This window comes from Parasteatoda tepidariorum, chromosome 6, assembly GCF_043381705.1.
Source record: "Parasteatoda tepidariorum isolate YZ-2023 chromosome 6, CAS_Ptep_4.0, whole genome shotgun sequence".
Classification (NCBI taxonomy): domain Eukaryota; kingdom Metazoa; phylum Arthropoda; class Arachnida; order Araneae; family Theridiidae; genus Parasteatoda; species Parasteatoda tepidariorum.
The window spans coordinates 45406416-45433220 of record NC_092209.1 but is presented as its reverse complement, the minus strand read 5'-3'; the positions used below and the strand labels follow the sequence as shown (position 1 = coordinate 45433220).

The 26805-nt window shown below is 28.0% G+C and overlaps 2 protein-coding genes across 3 annotated transcripts; one reads left to right on the top strand and one right to left on the bottom strand.

Moving 5' to 3' along the window:
• The first annotated feature begins 316 nt into the window (after positions 1-316).
• On the top strand, positions 317-10600 carry LOC107443463 (MOG interacting and ectopic P-granules protein 1). Of its 2 annotated transcripts, none has more exons than XM_016057324.4 (2): positions 317-564; positions 5027-10600. In XM_016057324.4, exon 2 carries the CDS (start codon positions 5157-5159, stop codon positions 8298-8300), a length of 3144 nt encoding a protein of 1047 aa, XP_015912810.1. In that variant the 5' UTR covers positions 317-564; positions 5027-5156; the 3' UTR covers positions 8301-10600. The 2 variants fall into 2 exon arrangements, with proteins under 2 accessions (XP_015912810.1, XP_015912811.1); XM_016057325.4 differs by having other exon boundaries at positions 326-579.
• Positions 10601-17509: 6909 nt separating this feature from the next.
• LOC107443464 (charged multivesicular body protein shrub) lies at positions 17510-26805 on the bottom strand. The gene is made up of 6 exons (XM_016057327.3): positions 26321-26805; positions 24496-24670; positions 23153-23267; positions 20617-20737; positions 19631-19708; positions 17510-18218 (listed from the first exon to the last, which is right to left on the bottom strand). Exons 1-5 carry the CDS (start codon positions 26502-26504, stop codon positions 19641-19643), a joined length of 663 nt encoding a protein of 220 aa, XP_015912813.1. The 5' UTR covers positions 26505-26805; the 3' UTR covers positions 17510-18218; positions 19631-19640.

Here is a 26805-nt window from a genome sequence, read left to right as displayed (position 1 = left end):
TTACAATATAAGTATAAGTTGACCTATTTGAAAAAAAAATTTCCGATCTTAATGAATAAATATTTAAAACTTAATAATATACACTTTTTAAGAAAAAAAATAATTTTGTGTTAATTTACATAAAAATCAGTTTAGGGTGTTGGGGGTTGCTCATAACTACTATGTGATTCCATTTTTATGGTTGTCATAGTAACAATTTTTTTTTATTAATTATATTGATAACCAGATAAATATTCTAATCTAGTTTCTCATTGGGTAACTATTGTTACTGCATCATGTGACTTTAATTCTAAAAAGCTATTCGCCTTTATCTAACGCGGATAGAGGGGTAAAAATTGGAGGTCACGTGACGTTTTCAGACGCCATGTTTTGTGAGAAATTGTTATAATAATCATCTTTGTCGAGAAATGGATATGGACTCGACAATCTACACATAGCAATTCGATGTATGTTATTCATAAATATTAAAAATAATTGTCTTAAATTCATTAATTGATTTAATCTACGTATCTGTGACAAATTTCAAAACACCCGCTGTTGCAAAGTTGTCGCTATTTGTAAAAGGTGGGTTAGCTAACGGTACTAATAAAATTTTCAATCATATTTTGTTATTAAATTATTTATTGTTTATAAATATACTGGAAATGCCAGGATTGTTTATCTATATATTCCGTCTAAAGTATTTTAATTGCATTGAACGTCAGCTATTTGTTATGTTCAAAATTCATTTTAAAACGTTTTATTTTTTTTTCAATTTAATAAATTTAGTTTTACTTTTTATGCACCCTTTGGTTAAACCTTTTTTACATCTTTAAGAAACTATACTTCTTCTTAAGACAATTACATGCATAAAAATTTAACGTTTACGATTTCAACATAATATTTCTTAACACTTATGTTTTTTATATATTTTTAATTTTGCTAATAATAAAAAAAAAATTTTTTCTCCATAAGCCTAACGTCATGCAATGTGTAAGGTAATCCTGCTGCAGGATACATACGTATTTTATGATTGTATTCTATTTTTTAATATAAATAAATTTGGTTATTTACGTACATATCTTTTGTTTATTTACATTTGCTTACTATTTATAAGATGAAGCACCTAATATTTTTTTTAAAGCAATATATAAACAAACAAATTTGTGTATCTGAATTTGAAAGATTCATTTCATATTAAATCAAAACTATTTTAAGAGAGTTTATTGATTTTAAAATCTGTTTGTTTTTGTATTTTGTTTACTTAAATTTGTGTTTGTTTGATTTTCTCTTATTCATGATTTGAACTGATTGATTATAACTTCAATATTTTTACTTTTTCAGTTCATTCAATTCTTTGATAATTAATATTATTAATACTGGAAAAATATGTCAATATATGTTGGAAAAAAAGTTGTTTTTCATGTGTTGTTAATAATCATTTTTCTATAAAATTTTTACTCATAAGTTAAAAGAAATTATTTTGATATTAAAGTTATATATTAAGGTAATTTATTGTTTATATTATAACTACTCTCTTTAAATTTTTATTGATTTGCTTCATTTTAATGTTGATTGATATATTATAGAATATGTGCCTTTTTCTGTTTTACATTGTAATAAACAAAATTTATACAAGACAAGAGCAAGCTAACTTTGTGAATAGTGACTGTGATAGGCTTTTACAATTGGAGAAAAAATGAGTTAGCTTTTTTACTACTAATGACATTAACAGATTTTATTTCACTAAAATTAAAGAAATATTTTTGAAAAAGTTAAAGGTTCTCTTCTTTCTATTACAATTATGGGGTATCAAAGTAATAAAGATAATTCTCATTCATCCTGTAAATAAACTTTTCTTAAATATGTAGATATTTTTGTATTAGGATCTGTTGCATTGACTGTTGCAAATATTTAATTTAAGAACAAAATATAGAGATTTATCAGAGGGTGGCTGTGAGTTATACCTTCTTAGTTGATCCCATTCCGTGATTATTATTTTTTTTAGTTTCTTGCCAGCTGCTGCCAGAAAGTTGCCAAGACTTGGCAAATATTCTGTTTCAGATCATGAGATGAAAATCTTCCTTTAAGTATTGACCACTTGAGTGTTAAAATTAAGTTTAACTACATTTTAAAAACTATCACTATTTTACATTTTTTGAGCTTTTATCTGGTGGGGACACTGGTCACTAGAGGTAAACTTATTAATGGCTGCTTTTTTGCGTTCCACTGGCCGCTTTTTGTGTTAAAAGTACCTTTATAATGATTTTGCTTCGAAACTTATAAAGAAATTAATTTCCTTAGATTAAAAAACTTATTATTAGATATCATTTTAAAACGAATACATTATATGCTTAATTTTAGACTTGTTTTTCTCATAATCAGTTTTAAACTTCTGTATCAGAAGAAAATATAATTACTAACTATGGAAAATTAAGCATGAAATACTAGAATTTCTGCAACTGATGCTCTCAGCTTTATTTTTTTCTCTACTCTGTCTTTGTTCATTCTTTAATTTTTTTTCTATATATGTTTTGCATTTAATTTGCCGTTTTCAATTTATATTTTTTTTTCCAGATAAATTTTATTCTTCAACTATAGTCACATTTTTTTATAGTTAAACCTTTTTTTGGAAATTTTATATTTTAAAATTTATTTATTTTTGTTATTCCCCTTTCCTCTCCATTATCATCTAATATTGTGCTTGCCTTTTTGTTCTTGTTTTATCTTAGAGAAACAAAATTAAACATCAGCCTACTCTCAATAACTAATGCTAATTTACAGCCTTAATAATAAACAAAGTTGGCTATATCTGCAAAGATATTGAAATAATTTAACTGTCAATGAAATGGGGCAGAAAAGCAATTCAGAAATATCATATCAGACCATAATATAAAAAAAATCCTATTTAATTAGATTGAAAAAAGTAAAAGTTACGATTTGCTTAAATTTTGGCTATTTAAAAATTCCTTATAAGGAATTCATTACTATAAAACTTGTCCAGCATATAATTAAGCAAATATCAATTAAAAGAAGTTGCTAAAATGAAACAATTTTATGCAGGTGAGTCATTCCAAAAATGCAGATCACTTTTGATAAATAGGGAATTGAAAAAAAAAAAATTTCTTTTAAACCAAAATGCATCTAAGGTGGTTAATTACTTACTCAAAAATTAATATCAAGCAGCATACTTATGTTATTTTCAACAGGTAGTTTTTATTTTTTATTTATGGATGTATATTTGTCATTAAATAAGCATATTATGTCCCCTGTGTTACTATTTTAATATTCATACAACTTAAAAGTGCATAATTTCATTACTGATACCTATTAGACATTGAATATTTCTTGTTTTCCTTTTAATGAAAGTGTTTTTGTCTTTTTGGAGGTAAAAAACACTTGCCATTAACAATAAAGTAACACTCAAAGTGGACCTACTTATTTAGAGCCAAGAATTAAACAATTTTGAAACGTGTTGTGATATATTTTTCATAGACATCAACTGAGCCATCAAATTGATAGAAAATTCTATTTCCTTTTATTTTTAAACTTGAATTTTTTAGAATACCTATTATAGAATCAAACTGAATGTAAGATACATCATTCTCCTTTACTTGAAAGTTTTTTCCACTGTCATCTATTGTTTTTAAAAACATAACCTTAATATCAGCATTGTCTTCTACATCACCTTGTGCTATTCCAACATATTTATATTTAGATTCAGTGTTTTCACTACAGCACGAGAATGCGAGAATCTCGCATATTTTTTTCCTTTCTCGCATTAAAAAATTATTACCGCGAGAAATTCGCGCGTTCTATAAAATTTACAAATTCACGAATTTCTCGCATTTTGGAAAAAGCTTCGAATTACGCCATTTAGAATAAAATCAGTTTCACTTTTTTTCCTGTATCTTTCATTATTTTCAACATCTGCCCCATTATCTAGCTTCCCTATTTACCAGTATTGTTCAGAACCTTTCTGAACAACAGAACACAACCACAGAACCCCTTTCTGAACAACAGAACACAACCACCTGTAATTCTTTGCAATTAGGTTCTCATATTTGATATTTTTAAATAGAATCATTAAATTGTCCTCGTCAGTAAGAATACAGTCGTTGCTGCTTGATGAATATTTGTCAAAAACATAAAGTTCCTTATTCTTATAAGGACAAATTTATTGTGTTTTTCAGCTATAAGTTTTCTGATCTTGTTTTATTTGTGAATTGGCATTTGTCAAAATCTTTCGTACCGTAGGTATGACAAAATCTACTTCGTACTCCGCAAAAACAACTGATATTTCTATAATGGAGTTGGAGATATCCACTCTATTTTTCTACAATTAGCTGGTGTAAGGATCTTGTCCCTTTCATCCTAGAAGTGTTTTCAGTAAGTGTTCTAGAGATCGTTTCTATTTCTTCTTCAGTGATGCAGAATAACTTTATTGCAGTGGATTTTTCTCACAATGTTTAAACAGGTGTGCATCTGTTATCTCTGTACCACATGCTACAATTTTATCTGCTATTCGGTTTAAAGCTGATGAATTTGCCACCGATTTCATCAGCTGCCTCTTTTCCATGTCCGGATTTTTAAAAAATCAGGAGCATTCCAAAATTTGTATATTTGCATTGCCCAAACTGAGTTCGGCTGCTAGAGGCAAAGGGTTAATAATCACAGACAACTTTCAGGCTTTTTTCCTAATAACTAATAGATAAATAACCATAAAATGTCACATTTCTAAGTCAATTATTGAAACTGTATATTTATTGCAAGCATTTATTTAATCAAAATATATACTATTTGCTTCAATACATTTTTCCCAGTGAGATTTCAATGTGTTAGAATCAAACTTTAATATAGAATTTTTCAAATTGTCTTCATTTTCTTATTGTTTATCCTGTAAAAACTTCTGAATGTTTAAGAAAGAAAATTGAAGTCTCTTGACGAAAGATCTAGCTATAATAATTAGAGAATTGAATAATTTTTAATTGTTGATTTAAAATAAAAATACTGCTTTAATACTAAATTACATTTTTTTCTTTTTTAGGACGATTGATCTTTCTACATTTTTATCCCCAAGCAGTATGTGACATAGTATAAAAATTAATTATTTATTTGTCCATGTTTGGCATTAGTTAATTCTGTTCAGAGCTGTTATTAATGCTATTGCTGCAAAGATGACTTCTGTAGTCAATGGTAAAACACATGAAGGTGATCTTAACAGTGGGTCAGATAAGAAAACCTTCTTGAAGGATGAAAATGAAGAAGTTGATGGTATGACCAAGACTAAATCTGAGATCAATAATTTTGAAACACAAAATATTAAAGATCAATCTTGTGTTGATTCAATGTCAGACCCAGAGAAAAAGATAGACTCTTCCATTTCAAATGAATTAGATTCTTCAGTAAAGTTGGGTGTAGATACTCCAAAAGAAAATGGAATTCACTCATCTGGTTTGAGTGATGAAGCAAATTTTTGTTCTTCAAAGAAGGGAGAGGCTGAGAAAGAATCTAACAAAAACTGTGAAGAAATTGAAGTAAAAGAAGTTTCTTGTACTTCTGATGTTACAGAAAGCAACAATCATGATAGCAGTAACTTAGATAAAGATGTAAAGGACTCAATATCGAATGATTGTGAAAAAAAGGAAAACGGTCTACAAGATGAATCTCTGAACAAATCTACTAATGAATCTTTGAACAAGAAAGACAATGAGATTGAAAGTGAATGTCATAAAACATCTGATGAACTAAGCAAAAATGATAAGACAGATAAATTTGATTCAACTGTAAAGAAATCAAAATTGGACGTAAAGAATGCAATTGCTACAGAAATTCCAGATTTGAGTGTACCAAAAGATAAAGATGCTGAGGAGACACCTGTATCAAAAGATAAAGATGCTGAGGAGACACCTGTATCAAAAGATACAGATGCTGAAGAGACACCTGTATCAAAAGATAAAGATGCTGAGGAGACACCTGTTTCAAAAGATAAAGATGCTGAGGAAAGACCATTAGTAAATGGTTTTGTTGAACCTAATCCTCTTGAAAAATTAAATGAGCATTTAAATTCGATTGGATGTGATGAAATTTCTAAAGGTTTACAAAATATTCACCAAAAAAGCTCAACTGTCAAGTTATCTCAAAAATCAGATGATCAATCTAGCAACAAAGAAAATAAGAATATTGCTTCACATGCTCATGATAGGTTTAAAGAGTCTCCTGATAATTTTGTTTTTGCAGAATTAACAAATGAGGATACTGGGTTTCCTGAGATATTCACTGGCTTAGTCAAAATAGGACGTTATATATCAGTGAAAGGAGATTTTACCTTGAGGAGCACTGAAGCATTAGTCGAGAGTCCTTCTTTAGTTTCATCATATTTACTCAAGGAACCAGACATTTTCCCACCGAAAGAAAAAGATTCTAAATCTGAAAGCAAAGACTTTTTCCATACCTCTGCTGGTGAGATTTTAATTGGTATTGGCCTTAGTCGTGTTAACGAATGGTATCATAAAGATATGGTAAGAGTTAAAAAGAGGCAAATGAAGAGAGAAGGAAAACGTCCTCAAACAGAAGAAGAATTGGCTAACCACGAAAAAAGTTATATTGAGGCCAAAAAAGCTAATAATGTTTACTCTTGTGAATATAAAGTATGCAAAACTTGTGGGTTTACTACCGAATCTTCAGTAGTTATGGAAGGACATTTACTAGTGCCTCATCTCACTCAACGTAAGGAATACCAGTGCAATTTTTGTGAAGTTATTAATCGAGACCCAAGATTGATGTTAGAACACATGGAACAGGTTCACAAAAAAATTGGCCGAATACAACCTCCTGTGCTTTTCTTTGAATGTCCTTACTGTACCTTTGAAAGCAATTCAAAAGTTAAGTTGAATAATCATTTAACAAAATGCCAAAGGTACTTTGATCATGGAGTTAACCAAGCTCCACCTAGAGATTTTGATTTTCCTGCTTTGACGCCTAAACCTATTACTGTTGCTGTCGTTAAAGCGTATGAAAAATCTCTTGGCTCAATGCATAGAGGTCGAGGACGACCAAAAAAGCATGAAAATATGACTGACTCAATGTCAATGAACCAGATTTCTCCTATTGTTAGTCATCCTCACAGTGCTCCTAATAATTTCCCAAATTACAAATCAAGCTCTAGTACACCTTTAAATAACAGTTTAGGTAGTCATAATCAAATAATGTCACCTATGCAAATGTCCAATTTAAACATACGACCAGCTCATTCTAATTCTATGTCCCAAATTCGTTCTAGTGTATCTCCAATGGTACAAACTCCTAATCGTATTTACCAAGTTTTAAATTCTGCTGGCCAAGTTGTCCCTATTGTTGGAAGTAATCAAGTGCCAACAACTCCTAATCAGTTTCCTTTTGCCTCAAATACTGTCAACAGTGGTAAAAAATTGCATAATACTGGACCATTCTTCAATTCATCCCCTTTTGGAAGTGGATTACATCAACAAAACCTTGCTAAAAATATGCCAGAATTAAATGCTTTGCCCAAGATGACAGGACCTTATCCTTTGCCAGCGGCCAAACAATCCAATCAACCTGGTAATGTAACTATGAATTCAAACAACTTAGTTGTGTGTGAAATTTGTGATGGTTATATTAAAGATCTTGACCAGTTGCGCACACATATGCAGCTAATTCATAAAGTCAAAATCCATCCTAAAATGCTTGTTAGCCGTCCTCCTTTGAATTGTCAAAAATGTCAATGGAGATTTTTTACAGATCAAGGTTTAGAGCGACATCTTTTGGGTGCTCATGGATTGGTAACCTCAAATATGCAAGAATTAGCCAACAAAAACAAAGATGCTGGTTGTTGTACTATATGTGGGAGAGTTTATGCTAGTAAACTTGTCAGTCACATGAATCAAATCCACAAAGTAACATTAAAACCAGCTCATTTATCATATAAATGTACAGTGTGTTCAGCTACATTTAATCTGTACAGACTTTTTGAGAACCATGTTTATCTTGTTCACAGTGGTGCTGCCAAACGTTCATCTGAAGGTGGTAGATCTAGTCCTTCAAAGAAACATAAAACTAGTTCAGACTTGGAAAAGTCAGCTGCAGAAGAATCAAGAGATCATAGAGACAAAAAACAATCCAAAGAAAGTTTAGAAGTTAGAATATGCGTAGAATGTGGAGATGATGTTTACTCTAGTAATCCTGACTCTAAAAAATGTGAAAAGTGCCTAAAATCAGATGAACTTATTCAAGGTACTTTAAGTTCTAAGGCTAATCAAGATGAGCTTAAAAAGAATAAGATGAAGAAAGCAGCTTCTTAATTTCTTTTAAATTCAGAAGGGGGAAAAATGCATTTTTAAAATCCTAATACATATTTTCTCAATTAATCAAATAGGATTTTTATTTCAATTATTCTTTATTTGAATCAGACTGTTATCATCTGTAAATATTCAACATTGACTTTTGTAAATATTAATAAGCAATGTTTTTCAATTTCTTGCAATGTTTCATGTACAGATCTGTCTGTAACTATTTCTTTCAGTACTTTATTTTGTGTAACCAAGTTAGTACTTAAATTTTCTCAGTCCCAGCTCACTCTAAAATGTCTAAGATATGAATATTTAAAATGTGACTTGGTGCTGCTGATAGAGTTATAAATAATGTCTTTTAATATAAAAAAATATTATTGAATCAATATATTTGTTACGAATGCCTCCAGGAATTTTATATTAGTTATTTTCTTTTAAAAAATTACAATTTAGTTTTAATTCTATTTTTTCGTACAATAATAAAGCACTATAAATTGTAAGATATTGCACCTATATAATAGCAATGAATTTTATTGCTATTGTCAGTTTGCAGAGTTGAGTTTTTTTTTTTTTACTTGTTTTAAACTTCATTCAATGAAATACTATAAATATTATTGTATTAAGAAATGTTTTGCAATATTAACTAGAAAAAGGCTATTCAAGTATTATGAAAGCATATTTATGGCAGATTTGGATTCTCTCCTGGTCAGCAAAAATAAGCAATTTTATATTCAAAATTGTCAACCTCTAAAACTCCTTGGAGAAATTTTCTTCCAATTATTTCTTTCCCTCAAATTCAACTTAAATTTCATGCGTAATATTTTTTGTTAAATTTATTTTGCTTTTTAAGAAAATTTTGAAAATAAAGTTTTTTTAATGCCTTACGTAAATATTGCTCATACCCGCCATCGCCCCACTTCTTAGGAAAAATAATCTAATTGTAAACCTCCTCACTTGTTAGCAAAAATAACCGAATTGCAAACCTCAGCTTGTTAGGTGCTTGCGTAATATCTGAATGGCCCCAAACTAATATAAAAGAAAATCCCATTTATGTATTAACTTTTTAGGACTTCAATTATTTTGTACGACTGAGATATCTTTATTATTATGGAGGCCGGAAAGTAATGTTGTTTCGGCACATTAAGTATTAATTTGTCTTAAAAAGCAATTCATTTTTGTTCGTTCTGGCAAGGTTGTCGCTAACGAGGGGGAATACATTATTGATTAAAAATAAAATCTTGATAACAATTGTCAAATGCACCGAAACGCCATTACTTTCCGGTCCATCTAATAATTTTTGTTCTTCCGATTCTAAGCTTTTTTTTTTTAAACGTGCCTACAAAATTGAGGGATTTTTAATAATTTCCTGCAGGTTTCATAATCTTTTAGACATAACGAACATTAATATGATCTCTCATCATTTGACCAAAGAAAATGTTTTATCTCAATTTTTTAGCTAATAAATTTTTATATAAATGTGGCAAAATGTGAAATTTGCAAACATTTCATCATTATGAATTTTACCAATTTTCAAAAAAATTTGATGAAAGCAAGGTAATACCTAATTATTAAGGAAGTGCTCTTAGATTGATAGTGATTATATTTTTTTCTTTGGCATACTATACTTTTAACTTCATACCTGTAAAAAAGAATGAAAGTTTTATTAAGTGCAACTTAAAAAACTAATATGCAAATCTAAATATTTGTTTGAATCATAAACAGTGTTTGTGAATGCAATATTTAAATGACTCTATTTATTGTAATATGTTAATTTTCTTGATTTGTTGTGAAAATATTATAATCATAAATATCTACTAGTCACAATTTTTCTTGTTATCTTGCAAAATTTTGTGATATGTTTCAATCTGTGATTGTGTATATGAGTGCAAATTTATTCTCACTAACACTGTATGCTTTTTAACATTTAAAAAAAGAAATAATAGTTTTTCTTAATTTGAAATTATGTTGTAAATATGCAATTTTGTTTTTAATTCAAAGATACGATATTTATTGCATATTGTACTTTTTCAATGTGCATGATTCTATGCTAATCAAATAGACCATCCAAATATCAAATCATTCAGTAAAAGTTGTTAAAATATTGCCACCTTCACTTTTTTGTGTTGTAAATACATTTGAATATTACTAGATAATCAAGTTATTTTATTACTATTGTAATGTCAAAAGTATGCTTAAATGCCTCATGTATGTACTTCACTTGTTAAGGAGATGAAATCAGTATTTAACGCTTCAGATTTTGTAGAGCAAGGAAAAATAAAATTATGTATACTAAATTTTTCATTACAGAAAAACATGTAATTTAACTTAATTCATTATCTCTCCAAATTAAAAACCAGATATCTTATTAAAACTTGTTGAAGAAGTAGATGTAGTATAGTATTTACAGTATAATTATTTTAAATATTAGTAATTATACTAAATTATAATTGATTGTTTTTTTTCTGATAATAGACAAATATTGTATCTTAGAAACCTTGATTTCTAATTATTTCTTTAAAATTAAATTAATTCTTTACAAGAATTTTTTGACTACATTTATCAACTATAGTTGATACTCTTTTCTTTTATTCTTACAAAATTTGACCATTTTGCCTTCAACTACTTTGCAGTAAAAAAGATATTAGTGGACTTGTATGTAATTTTACCACCATGCATCATTTTCACAGTTGAATAACATAGAAAGGAATTGGATTGTATTAACAGAAAGAAACTTGTAAATTAGTAACAGTTATTTAAAACTGTTAGGTTAGATTTCTACTGATAATAATAATTGTGCAAATGAAATATCACTATGAAGGGAAATCACAATTTTTTTGAAAATGGAAAGCTGCCTATTCTGCTCTTTAATGTTTGAAAAGTTACTTGATTACTGCTTTGTTCGGGCTAATAAAAAAAAATGAGGAATTGACAGATTTCTTGCATTGAAAACTTTTAATTTTTTAATAACCGTCGTTGAACAGCCAATCGAATTTTCAGTTTACAACTACCAACATTCAGCTCCGTATTCTTATAATTTTGAACCCAATCCGGAAGACAAAGAATCCCTGGATCAAGTATCGAGCGAAATTAGCCTTTGTGGAGGACTTTTTGATGAAACTAACCTGCATTTGCATTGCATGGAGAGGAAAACCACAAAGACTTCCCACAGTTAGCCTAACAGCAAGGGGACTCGAACTCATGATTAGTCTACCACTGAGGATATTCGAACCCGATTCATCTCGTTGGAAGGCGAGCACTCTATCCCCTAAGCCACTACGGCTCTTTTATGATAGGTTAAATTTTATAAAATTGAAATGTTATTAAAAATAAACCTTTCAAGTACATTTAAAACTATATTAATGCATTAAAAATTCGTTTATAGCAACATTCATAATTTTTGAATATGAAATAAAAAGTGACATTTTCAATTGAAAAAAAAGACGCTAAATAAGTCACAAAATTAATTTTGCAGATCTTCATTATTTTTTTAAAGAAGCTTTTGCAATGACCAAATAAATTTGTTGTTACTTTATTTCTGTTGCGTTAGGCCATAATTGCAAGTTTATGAATGTTTTAATATAAAATAATTAAACATACTCAGCGGTCTGTCTAGGTTTTTCTGAGAGGTACCTATTTTGTGAAAATTTAGACATGATTTGTGAAAAATTATATTTAAAAATCAACACAAAATTATGGATTTATCGTTTCTTAAGGGATACAAAAATAAAATTTTAAGTAAAAGTATTTTGTGAAACTACCGTTTTTCCTAAAATTGAATTTGTGAAACTACCGTTTTTCCTAAAGTTGAATTTGTGAAGGAACACTAAACGGTAGTAAATTCGACATGGACAGACCCCTGATACTCATCATGATAAGAAAAGACAATTTGCATTTATTTTTCAACATCTTTTCTTTATGCCATATTATGATAATTTATGATGCATACTTTAAGAAATCTATTTGCAATATTAAGATAAAATGTGGTCTTGAAGATTGTTTTAGAGGTAGGATTTGCATGACCATCATGTTTATTGCTAAAGAAATCCTATTCAATATCTACTTTTTATGCATGCAGGATGTATTAAAAAACTGCCTTTTCATTTTCTTTATTTCAGAAAATCCTAATGAATTAAAATATTTTTAAATTTATCATTATAAATGTGCATTAAGTATTTATGTAAATTTGATAATTAAAACTTATCAAGACAGCAGTGTATTTATTATAAATAAAATCAATGCAACGAAATTTCAGCAATCACATATTAGAATGCTTTGTAAATATTTAAATCTGAAATTTTTTTAAAGAAATCAATTGATTAAAGGAATGATTTAAATCAACAAATCCTGTGAATTGATTTAATAATTTTTCAAATATTGATCTGATATAAAGTCCTGTTAATTCTCTTCAGCTAGTTAGTACAATATATAGTTTAAAAATTAAAGCTTTATTTATAGCTTTCAAAAATTTTCTTTTATAGTTTGGATAAAAAAAATCCTAAAATATTTTCATTAACGTAAAAGATTTGTGTAAATCAATGCTGGAGATCTATTTTTTTTTAATTTTTAAGAAAGAGTTTTAGTTGCAGCAATAACTTTTTCCAATATATATTTTATATTGGTGTCAGTTTATTAGCTTTTGCTTATTAGCTTCGTAATCTTACTGGTATCCCATATTCTCACATCGTATCTTGAACAAGTCTCATTCAGCCTATTGCTGCAGTAAGTGAATGATATGGAAATTTGATCAAATTTGGTTTTTTGAAGTTGTAAATTGAGAATTCTATTTACAATTGGTAGTTTTTTTCTTCTATGCTGTAGTTTGAAAATGTACAGCTCGTGGTATATGAAACCCTGAGTCAAACAGAGAAACAGTATTTATACAGTTCAGAGTAATCATTTTTAAAAATATATTTATTTGCAACATATTAGTTTGCAGTTTTGCTAATGTACAATTCTGAGATAGGCTTATCTTTTGTACTCTATTTTTCCATCTAATAATTTAAGGAAACTTGATATTGCGGTGAAAAATGAAACTTGAAATGTATTTTTCTTTTTCATTTCAGTTTAATGATAATGTATTTTGATTTAATAACACCCGAATACATATAATTTGTATAACATAAAGTGCAACGAATTTGATGCAGTATCCAGAGCAGTTGAGAAAAAAAAACTTAGATGTTCTATTTGTATATAAAATATTTACTGTAGAACTGCTAGATCATATACACAAATAAATGTACCTTGTTCAAAAGATTAATTTTTTCTAGTTAATTTAAACCATTACAAAAGAACAATGATTGGTTAATATAAAACAAAATATGTCTTGCAACTCCTGTATGTTAACACTTGATCTATTTCTTCAACAAAATGGTAAATATCATGTATTATGAAGTGGACAAACTAAAAAAAAGTGCTTGTGATGATACGCTGATGACATTATTGATATACTGTAATTCTTATTTTAAACTTCATGAAATGGAGGGGCTCATCCTTTTATAAATTTTTATTTAGAAGGAAAAAAAATTACCATCCTACCTCTAATTAGTATGTTACCTCTATCTGATATTTATGGTATCTAGAGCTAAAAAATAAGCACTTAGTAGGAAAGAAAATAATTTTCATATTTGAGCACTTTTTGTTAGAACTGTATACGGTAAAGTAATTTTTGTGTTTTAATTGTTTCTTCTATCAAAATTATTTGTTACATATTGTTTATGATGTCCTTAGTTATATTAGGAAAATATATATTTAGTACTAATTTTTCATTTGACTTGTATGGTTATAATTTAGGTTTTAAAATGACACATGTTCCTTTGTAATATTTCAAGATTTTACAAAAATAAACTTGATTAAATAATTAAAGTGTGTATTGTATTTAATGGTCTCCCAACTGATTATTTGATCTTAAAATTAGATTTTTAGCTTGATATGGGATTGTATAAGGTGTCAAGAATTGAAAGCAAAAGGGAAAAAAGAACAATAAAAGGCTCTTATTTTGAGAATTTTTTAAGTTCTTGCTGAAAAATTTTCTTAATGGAGTTTTTCTAATGGGAAAGTTTCAGTGCTCAGTCCAAGAGGCACCCTATTCTAAACTTTAACCACCTTTGTTTTCAGATTTTTGCATACCTTTTCTTAGAATTCCTTGAACAGCCGGTATTATAATTTGTTCTGTGTATTGTCAGGGTGGCCACCCACCTGGAATTATCAGGGAATTTTTTTATACTGGAAAAATCAGGGAATTTTAATGAAAAGCTGTTAATTTTTTCTTTGATAATTTTTTTAATTTCACTAATTTAAAATATCTTCTAATTTTCTTAATTTAAATTATTTCATCCAGTATACCCACTTTTTTTAAGACGGAAATGTATCTCCAAACAGTTGAAATATCATCAACTTAGCGATACATTGCTGCATCAAAATTTGCTCCATTACAGCTGTGTTGAACTAGAATGCACACATAAAATTCTTCCATGGTTGAATGTAGAAACCTTTGACCGCTATGGGACTGTGCAATTTAGGAAAGATTGTGGTGGAGGTGGAAGAAGGGATTAGGATATTAACTTCTGTTTTTAAATTCTGCCTTTAGGCTGAATCCATTTATGGTTTGTTCCGCTGCTTTCGTGGTAATTTTTTTCCATGTTTCCGGAATGTTTTTGTATTTTTAACTTGATAAAATTCTCCAAAAATTAGTTGGAACATATTTTAATTTTTTAAAAGAAGTTTTTTTTGGTCAATATGAATTTTGATTCAAAATTTTGTACCAAAACATCAAAAAATAAATATAAAATCTTGCCAGATTGTGAAAAAAAATTTTTTTCAAGATCTGTTAAAAAAAAAAACATTTTGAATAAAATATTTTATAATATAGACACTTTTCTTGCACACATCCTACACTTTATAAGAAAAAAGAAACAAAAACCTGGAAATTTTAAGATTTTTATCTGGAAAATTTAAAATCTAATTTGAGTGGCCACCCTGATGCACGGTTCTGATCGAAAACAATTTTTTGAAATGGGTTGAAAAAATATAGTTCAGCTAAGAAATATGAGTCCAGATTCATCTCTTCTTTAAGCCCAGAACTAAGTCTAGAAATTATTTCTTCTCCAACTGATTGTCAAGTACATGAAATGTTTTCTAGAAGCTTAAAACTAGCAAATGTAGCGCTCATTGTTAGTAAATAACATTGGCAGGATAACATCAAGGTAAAGGAAGCATCAAATTTCTTAAATAAAACCAAGAAAATTACCAATATTATTGTTGCATACAGCCGAAAATTCCGTCTTAAAATGTATTTAAATTTTCTGGGAAGGTCAAAAAACTTTCTGAAAATGACTAGTTGAACTATTCACGTATTGCTTAAAATGGTTTAGAAAATCAAAACAATTATAATCCTCTTCCCGAACCAGGGTCAGAATCTTTTTCAATTACCCTGTTTCTGAATTATTACACTGTTTTCCTCCTATACTGGTTCCTCTTCAGTACACCAGTCTCGATAATTTTCAGAGGGTTAAAACAACCTCTTCCCTTTTTTCTAAATTTTATGATATATTGTTCTGAAATTTTTAATTGTGATCTTCAAAAAGATTTTAAATTTTTTTTTCTGAGGTTGAGTTAATGTTTCATTTAAAAATAACAGTGTATTGCAATGCAGCCTCCGCGTTCAATTTTTTCAAAAAATTGGAAACTGTTACATTCTAGACTCCATAGGGTAGTTACTAAATAGTTGAATACGGAAATAGTTTCAAACGTTGTAGTTTGACTCAACATAGATACCTGAAGTTTCCCCCCCACCCTTAAAATGATCTTGAATTTATAAAGATGAGAAGACATTCCCATATAGCAAGTGAGGTATTGTTTAATGGAGAATCGAATGACACCAAGATCAAGTAGATAGGAATAATGGTTCAGAAGTTGTAATGGATTGAATTCCTATCTGGGGAAATGAGTTATCATTTGGGCAATTTCTTATGCTCAATCGAATAATACAAAAACAAAATCGATTAGACGGATATTTCAAAAGTTAGATAGGTATAGAGGTTACCAAAGTCATAAAGGTTTCATTGATAAATACTATTTTGTTCTTAAATCTATTTATGTATCTGACATATTACTATTTACGTGAGACATTTTTTCTTGCATATTTTTTTTACACTAAATTAAGTCGAAAGTCAATAAAACTTATCGTTCCGAAGTTATAGCATAATTTTGCGTAAAAAATTTCATCTGAATTGAATTGAAATGCTCATCTTTTAAACTATTAATCCTATTGACTTGGTTTTGGTCCCATTTGATTAAGCGTAGAACATTGTATCCAATGCTTTGCTTGTTTTGATAGTAATATCAAGCTTGTCGATAGGCACAAATTTTTTAACATCAGTATTTGATTATCTTTTTAACTATTCATTCTATGTACCAATTACTTCGTTTTAACCCCTTGACTACAAATTTTTGTCCCATTTATTATTTAAAAGGTCAAAATAAGGCAAATGTAGTATTTGGGATTTATCTGACAAGCGGTTATCAATTTAGAGGCTGGGACATATATGTCCCGGCAGTACTTAATGGTGGGATACATATGTCCCACCTGTAGTGATCGACTTACTACAAGCACATCTATCATTCCGGAAAAATTTATTATATGGACTTTTTTTTTAATACAGGGTGAAGATATATATGATACAGGGTGAAGCAATCTTTGCATAACCCGACATTACACATTGGACAACTCATATTTGTTCTTTTTTCTATGTTCATTTGAGAAAATACGAATGGACATAACAATCCCAATGAAGAATACGAGTGGGATATATCTGTCCCAATGAAGAATACTAGTGGGATATATCTGTCCCAGAGCAAAATCACAATGCTATTTCACGCAAGAAACTCTTCTTTAGCGCCATCTAGGGGATATTTAACACATGAAACACGTATACTTGGTTCGAACTCTACGACTGGGACATATTACAATAAGTTTCTAAATGCTTTTCACCCCATTAGCAATCTTTAAGCATTTGTTGGGACAAATGAGTCCCGTTAGTAGCCAAAGGGTTAATCTCATTATCTTCAGCTTTTTTTTGGAAAAATACCTAGATACATAGGAGATAATACCCCATTAGAGGTGCAGATGAGTAAATGAGTACAATAAAAAACTGTACTTTTTTATACATCATAGATGTATTTTTAAAGCATAAATTTTATCAAGTAAAAACTAGTCCAGAAGCTTATTTTGTAAAATACAGAATTTATTAATACTCAATACAATTTTATACAGCCTAATTAATTTTATTTGAAAGTAAAAAGAGGTGTGATTTTGTCTATTCAACAGGCACAAAAGCAAAGAGTGAAAAAATAATTTACAATTCCAAAATACATTTCAGAGTTGCTTCTTACATGTCTATATAATTAATAAATGGCATATTAATGGACTGTTAAAATGTTATTTTGTATTAACACACAAGTGTACAGCTATATTTTACAGAAGTCTCTTATCTATATACAAGCTAGCTTTAATCATAACCCTGCCATTTTTCCAAGCTTTTAGATAAATGGATATAAATTATACTGCAAAGCACAGAAAATAGAAAACAATATGTAAGTAGTCAGACTCACACAAATATAACAATTTTAAAACAAATAAACATATGAAATATAACTATCCAAATCATATCACAAACAACATTTATAGAAAGTTCAAAAACAATTTTAATTCAATTTTTCGGAGTAAACCATTAGTTTAATTGAATATCATTACTTTGACTTGATTAAGAAAAAATGTAATTTTCTTTATAAACAATTTTTGTTTAATCATTATGTAATAGTTCAGGAGCAACTACATATTATCAAAAGATATACAGTTTATCAGATAAAGAATCTTCATGAGACAGGCTTACATGTTGAAATACAACTTTTTACAAAACGCATAGGATAGTTCTGAAAAAAAAAAATAATGTTTTAGCAACATAAAAATTACTTTAATAAATTAGTATTACATCCACAATATTTGGCTGTTGTTTATATATATTAGAGAGCCAACTAAAAATTGTGCTGAATAATATGCTGAGACATAGCAAAATTTGTGAAATGAAAGAAACATATAAAAAAATTCAGGCTTTTGAATAAGCCTGAATTGTAAGCAAGGTTGAGATTTGATTAAGAAAGAAATCTATTTCTTACAGGACAATGGAAATAAAAAAGGGAAGAAACTAAATTGACTAATAAAATTGTTTAGCTTTTAATATTTTAAGAGCAGTTTAAAATTAAAATTTTTTTAATAAATTATAAGAAAGTTAAAAGTTTTCAGATTTGACTTTTTAAAAAGGAAATTATTTTCAAGTAATGCATATTAATTTATAGATTTTTAAAATTTATACAACCTAGATTATAAATACGTATTTTTAAATATGATTTATATTTTATTTTCCTAAATAAATAAGATACTTATAATAGATAAATAAACACTTATACTTTTAGATCACTGCATATTATCACTGTATTATTGATCACTGATGACAGTTACATCATTGATCACTGCATATAAAAAAATTTAATGAATAGTTAATAATTGCACACATACAGTAGTTATTATTTCAATTGCCATTACAAATCTTTTCTTTAAGAAGTATTACATTAAGATTTTTCATTACTGGTAAAATTTCCATTAAATTTTTTTAATATTAATGTTTTAATAATTTTAGACATTAGCCTTGTTTTTAATATTTGGCATAATGAAATAAATAACGTGGAAATTGACGTCATTTATCACGCTAGATTAACACTGCAATTATAAGCTATTAAAAATAATTATTCATAATATGTTATATTTCTTATTTAAAAAGTTTTTTTCACAGATGCTTTCACATTTTTCTCCCAGTGCAATAAATTTGGTTTCTCATTATTAAATGTTATGTAAATGAAATAATTTTGTAAATGATTGCAATCATTACAAGCACCAGTTTTATGAATATATAATAGATGATAGTTTTCTAATATCATTCCATCACAAAATTTTAAATTATCTACAAATATCTTAAAATCCAGATTGTTATGAAACTTCCACCTAAACAGCTTATTTAATAAAATTAAGTTAAATAATAATAATATTTACTGAAAAAAATATTGAAATTATAGAAGACTCCAATACTGTTATTCAACCAACAAAAGCATCATTCGTTTCATTAATAACTTTTACTTGTAACATGTTTCTAATGTTACATCCTGGTAAAAAAATTAAAGACACTATCATTAATGCTTACTACTTATTATAAACACTTCCAATTCATAGAAGTTTTTTTAAAAATATAATTAAACAAACAACACTAATATAAATTAAAATTAACTCTTACTCAAGGAAAATTATGAAGCCCAAGCAGCTAATTCTTTCATATCTTCATCTTCTTCCTCAACAGGTTGCTTTGCTTTTGCTGGAAAACATTTAAAAAAAGAAGTCAAGAATAAATTATAAAAGAAGTAAAAAGAGAATTTCAAAGATTTGGAAAAAGTAGGAATTTGAATATAGCCGAAATGTTAAAAGGAAAGTATATATTTTTATCGAAGATAAAAAATAGCTTAATTTTGTAATTTGATGGCCCTCCAATTTAAAAAAATAAATAAATAAATAATAATAATTATATATACAGTGGAACCTGTCTAAATTGACCACCCTCGGGACCAAGTCAAATGGTCACCATATAGAGGTGGTCCTTAATGAAGACGCTAAATAAAACTTGTAGAAAATGGTCACTTTACTCAGGTTCCACTGTATATATAACAATATGGTAAGGCCTGAGGACAAATTCAGCAGAAGCCCTTGCAAATGTTTCAGTAGAAATAATGGTTTAACATGCAGAGGAAAATATAGTTTTATTTCATTTTTAGTCATCAGTAGCATTCTATTGATAAAAATTAAAACTATGAAGGAAATTTCAAGAAAATAAATACACAGTTTATAAAGCTGTAAGCAGCAATCTGCATATTCTTATCTCCTACCACTTTTGTTGATCGATTTAAATTGTCAGACAATTTTAGGAAACCAATTATACAAAATATGGAGCATTATTTTATGTATACAAACTATAGTACATTAATAGTTTGCTATATTTACAATACAACTAGTACAAAATTGTATTGCTTTTTTAAACAATTGATTTATTATTCAAGAATTATGATAGAACAGCCTTAAAAAAGAGATACCTTTAGATGTAACTCAGTATAGGGTAGTTGTCATATTAATTGTTCCCATGATTGCTGAATTGTCTGCATAACTTTTACAAATTGAATAATAAAATGTAAACCATATCAATCTTAGTTCAAAAAGGCAATAAAGAGTTACCTGGACGTGCAGGTTCAGCTGTTGGTACTTCAGGTAATTCAGTAGTAGATGGACCAACAGCAAGTAGATCTCTGTCTAATTCTTCTTGTTCTAATTCTTCTAGCTCTCTAGCTAGCTCATCCTAAAATAAAATATTTAACATAAAGGTTTTGTAAGTTATTCACAGTAGTCTACACAGCACTAAAACTTTTTTTGTACAATTACAGACATAAAAAGTTCTAGCTACTTACTTTTCTTAAATTTATATTTCATTTAAATTAAAATAATATGGCAGTATCCAGGTCAAATTTACTACCGTTTAGCGGTACCTTCACAAGTTCAACTTTAGGAAAAAGGGCAGTTTCACAAAATAATTTTTCTTAAAATTTTATTTTTTTATCCCATAAGAAACTATAAACCATATGAAAAGAAATAAATAAACATCTAAGTTGATTTTATTTTTAAAACAGTCCAGCAGCTTTACAAACCTTAGATTTAAGTACTTATTACTTAATTAAAATAAAATTATAATATAATATAAATTATCATAATAGTAATTTTTGATATTTATAAAAATAAAAAAAAAATTCTTTTCACTTCATATTGTTACAGATTATTCGTAACAACATTTTTGGTTCTAAAATGTCAATTATGTCATGCATTTTTTTATTGCTACTGTGGATGGCAAATTAATTTTAATAAACAGTAAATCATACCTACAAAACACCTAACAACATTTAACAGATTATGTAATGCCAAGTTTAGTTGACGTGGACCATGGCTTTCATAAAGCAAGCACTAAAATAGTTCTAATCATGGAAAAACTGTAATGTTATAAATGTAATATTTTTGTTAACATATAAGCCAATCAGCTAAACTACTTGTTATGCAAGGTTGTTTTCAAAATAAATGAAATGATTATTTTTAGCAATAAACAGTGAGGGAAAGCAAGAGTTATTTCATGATGAAAAGTAACAAAAAAAAAAATAGTGTTACTTCAATTAAGTACATTTTATTAAAATAAAAATTATTCTTATTTAAAAAGATTTTAAATTCTTTAAAATTTATTTTTATTTTGGTTATTTACAGTTTACTTTGGCAGATAAACTGTTATACATACATTTAATTTAAACACTAACATATTTTAGTATGGATGGTGTTTTCAATATAAACGTAAATAACAATCTTTAGTTCTTGACCTGCTCTACTTCAGATTAGAAAGTATACAGCTGCTGACTACAGCTTAATCTGCAAGTTGATATTTTCAAACAGATAATTTCGGTTTTAATAAAATAAATAACTTTTCTGGTAAGTTTGAAGTGAAAATTTGTTTTAGTTATTTATAGATGTATTGTTAAAAAAGGTTACATGGTTGCTAGATTTAGAATGAACTCTATTTTTTGGCAGTCCTGATTTGGCTTCTTTTTTCTTGTTTATTACCATTCTTGTTTCAAGCCATAGACTATTATACATTAGTGTTAGGGTATTGTCCAAGCAGCGAGATTAAATTCATATTACAAATTATGATTGAGGTTTAAATTCTGAACTTGGTATATTGCTGACAAGGTAAGAAGTGTTCTATAAAGTTTTTTCTCCAAATGATGATCATTGGGTCGTGAAATGAAAGGTCTTCAAATGACTATTCTTATAAGAATTCTTTTTTTTTTAAAAACACAAATAATTAATCAGGTAACAAATCCACATAACAAAATAATCACAATGTGAGACGAATAGCTTCCAAATACAACGGAAATAGTAATCCGTAAGTATAGGCAGGAAAGATTTTGCAGCACACTCAAAACTTGCAACAAGTGAAAAACACTTTCCATACACTTATTTTGGTGAGCAACTGTTATGTAGGAACTACAAACGTGCATTGAAAGGCTAATCTCAAGTTCATTAGTGATTGGACAATTGCTAGAGTAAAAAAGTTGTTAAGTGTTATTGTGTACAAATCCAACTTATTGAACAAAATGAGAACAAAAATGAGATAATTACATTGGAGAAGAAAATTGAACCATTTCCAAATTTATTTTCTTTGCGAAAAGGGTTGACGAGATAATACATAAGTATGGTAATTAAATATTATTTAAGTAATTCAAGCCAACCATTTTCAAATTACTGTCTAACAATCCTCATTTCTATAAATGCATTTAAAAACTTAATACAAATATGGGAAAGATATGAAAAACATTCACGATTAAAAAATTTTTTAATGACTATTCGAACTACGACTTTGATCAGAGGTTAAAATAATGTTTCAGCTAAATAACTCAATACAAATTTAAAACATAAATTAATATCAATCTAAACATTTATCCAATTTCTTAATTATAGAAACTGAGAAAATGCAAAAATGTGATCTTTTGTAGAAGAGAAATTTAGCTTAAAATATGTTAAAAATTTCTATAAGTTCACACAACTCTTTTTTACATTTGTATTAATTTGTAACTTTTTTTTAAAAAAAAAATCCTAAAATCCTTACTTAGTCATTCTTATTTTCTAAAATTGACAATTTAATTAGCTAAAAAATAACCAATATTAAATAAAACAATACTTCATCAAAATCTTTATCAAATCCAACAGGGTTAGAAATAGCATCAGATATTTCATTTGCAATTTCCTGCTGCTCTTGAACATCATCCATTAAATCATGTACTTGATCTACATCCCTAAAACAAAACAAAATTAATAAATTATATCAATGGATATAAAATTAGACAAAGAGTAACCATTACTATTTGGAAAGAATGCCTGAAAATTTTTAGTTTATGAATAAACAAAAGCATAAGAAAAGATTTAAATTATTAACAATCTTATTTAAAGTTTTTATTTACCATATGTGTATACCTATAGCCCATATACTATTAATTTTCATACATAAATCATGATTTAAGCGAATAAAATAATAATAAAGATTAGAAACTTAATTTCTTCTAAAGTTTGGAAAGTTTGAAATTCCACTATAAGTTAGAAAATCTAATGCCAGAACCTTGATAATTTTAATATCTAACTAGAGCAATTTTATTACTAATACTCCAATTTTTTAAGAGATTCTCTTAATAGTTAATGCTCAATATAACAACCCCTTTTGCTCAAAGGTAAATGGACACAACATGGGGCTGTTATACTGTGAGTGCACAAAAATACCATAAATATTTACTCACAAAAACTCATGAGCAAAATAATAAATTTTAATAAGAATTTAAGAAAATAAAATGATTAATTGCAAATAAAGCTACTTGTTCTATTTATGACAGTATGTACTATAACTAGTATCCAAAATACATTTCAGGTGAAAAATACCATGGTTCCTGATAGAAATTTTTGATTATTGTATATTCTGGCACAAAAGTCAACTTCTCAAACCCTCAAAATTCAGGGGGTCAACTAGCAATAAAGTCGGACATCTGTTATTCCAGAAATATAGATGCGTTAAGATATGTGATATGAAAAATTTTGTATCAATTAAACCCTTTCAAAAAACTGTTTATATGTAATATAGAATTAATTTAACACTTTCTCGCAACTTACTTACTTTTCATAAAAAGTTTTTTTTTTTAGAAACAATTTTTTAAGTTACGTTCAGAGCATAAAAATGAAGATTAAGAAAAATTAATATAATTTATTCAAGAGTTTTCCAATATTTTTAACTCAAGAAAATTCAGTTAATTTAATAATTTTTTTTTATCATTATTAATTTTAGAAATTTTTACATTTTCCTTTTTTAATGGCTGACTTATATACCTAACATACCGAAAACTTCCTATAATATTGTAAGCAAAAATAGGGGTTGACTTAAATGCCCATACATTGGTAGGTTGTTCGAAATTGCCTCAATTGTACGGCAACTGAAAACAAAGAGAATTTTTCAAGCAGTTAATAACTAAGAAAGCTTACATTTCATGTGCATTTTTCAATGCTTTAGCCGCATAACCCATAATCTTAAGAACTTCAGTATTTGTATTGGCATTTTCTAAAGCCTCACGCTGATATTCAATAGTCGTTAAAGTTCCATCAATTTGACCTAGCTGCTTTTCATATCGCTTTTTCCTCTTCAAAGCTTGCAAAGCAACTAAGAATACAAATCAAGAATTAAAGTCAATTTTAAACTTCTAACAAATACAAATAAGCATTTTTTTCCTTTTTTCAAAAAATTTTTTTTTTCTGAAAGTGTAAAAAAATTAAAAACCATTATTTTCTTGAACACTTGCTGCAATATTTTTTTTTTTTTTTTTGCATAAAAAATTATAGCACTATTACGACAAAAATATTACAAAAGTCATACTTGTGCTGAATGTGAATGCATTTCATACACTTGTGAATAAGTGAAATATAGCAACAATGATAGCTATAATTGTCATTCAAAATTTGGGATATAAAGACACAATTTTGAAAATTTTCCAAACTAACGATATTTCTATATTGAATCCTGTTTTAAACAAGTACAATCACCAAAGGGATTTTAAACTGGCAAAATTTTATAAAAAACATAAAGCCAGGAAGTTTAAAAACCATAAAGCCAGCAAAGTACATTCTTCGATTTGCTCCTCTTGAGTAATTTTTCTTCAGTTTGCAGTCATTGCAAACTTGGTAACTATTTATGCATAGATACTAACAAGGAAATCTTCCCAGATGATTTAGCAAAACATTAATTTTTATGTATTACAATAGTTGGAAGTTTCCTAGTAAAAATTAAAATATGAATCAATTTCTCCCCAACTTAAAACAAAAACAACAACCGTTTGAACATCACTATCGAAGATTTTTGTGAGTAAAATAAAATTATCTGATAATTTATTACAGCTCTTTATTTAGCTTCTCAATACTCTTGACCCCTTCCTCTCGTTACCTAACAATCTCGTCACACTATATAACATATAATAAAGTCATTGCACATTTTATTTTGAAACTTTAATTATTGTGTTTTGATGTCATTTATGAACATGACAACAATAATGGCAATATTAGTAATTAATTTGAAGGAGAGAAAAATTTTTAATTGTAAAAAATACCTTGTCTATTGATTTAATATGTTTTAATTTTAATTAAAATTATATTCTTTCTTTTGTTAATCAGATCACACCTTTTGATATCTTTTCCCATCCCTTGTCACGATTTCCAAAATCCCCTTCCTTCCCTCAAGGATATTTCTGTAACAATATTTGTCTACAGTGGAGGTTCGTCATAAGTCTGTGAGTAGTTGTGAGCTATTTCAAGTTTGTCACCTTCTGTGATTTTCTTTTATAGTATTACACGAATGCGGAACAATTATCCTTCCCTCCAAGCATGGCATCATTGTGTGAGTCGCTGGTTTTATCTGTTGGGGAATGGCATGCAGGAAACATTTAAAAAATGAATATAACACAATGTGGCAAACGTGAAAGGTCAATTTGTACTAAACTCTGGGAAAACAACTATCGATATTTTTAAAAATTTACTCCAAGGACAACAATTGGACAGTTTCACTAAACAGTGTGGTGGTTTCAGTTTGCACAAGAAAAAAAAAACATTATGATTACAAAAAAAAAAAACTGTGCATATGTAAAAATATATATATAATGGAAATCACAAATACCTAAAATTTTTCAGAAACACAAGAAGCATTGCAATGAAACATTGATAAAGTGACAAAAAATATTTGTATTTTAACAAAATCATTCAACTAGATAAGAGAGAAAAATTGGTAAAAAGCGAAAAAATAAACAGCAAATAAAAGTGGTACCCCTTTTATTTTTGGTGCCATTCTTTTTAGCAGTAGCCAGTTCTTGCTCTACTTTACGTTCTAAAAATTCTTGCTTTTTCATTAACATTTCTTCAACTTCTCGCAACCTTTGTATAGCTTCAGCAGGAGTTGGAGCCTTAGATCCACTCTTACCACCTCCAAAAAGTTTTGTAAGAAAACTCATGATTCTCTAAAATGTCTATTAAAATTTACTAGAAGTTATAGGTTTAAAATTTGTATAAATTATATTGCTAGAAAGACAATTGTATAATCTGAATTCAACCTAAAACAACACAGATTACAATACGAATCAAAAAGAACGATTATCGCATAATAAGCGATGAGTACAAAACATGAGATGCAATTACAGTGAAATCAGAAACAACTGTCACTAAAAGCGAAACTAGGGGCACGTTCCAATATTCGCACCGGTGTAACCGGTTACACTGGTTTGCTGCACCAACCGTTCCAATATTAAAACCAGT

What these genes read in the sequence shown, in the direction of transcription:
- LOC107443464 (XM_016057327.3), bottom strand. Translation starts at nt 26,504, where the DNA reads ATGAGTTTTCTTACAAAACTTTTTGGAGGTGGTAAGAGTGGATCTAAG. An exon ending in TGGCACCAAAAATAAAAGGG is followed by an intron (nt 24,671 to 26,320) that starts GTACCACTTTTA and finishes TTGTATTCTTAG; the next exon opens with TTGCTTTGCAAGCTTTGAAG. An exon ending in TTGAAAAATGCACATGAAAT is followed by an intron (nt 23,268 to 24,495) that starts GTAAGCTTTCTT and finishes GTTTTGTTTTAG; the next exon opens with GGATGTAGATCAAGTACATG.
- LOC107443463 (XM_016057324.4), top strand. Translation starts at nt 5,157, where the DNA reads ATGACTTCTGTAGTCAATGGTAAAACACATGAAGGTGATCTTAACAGT.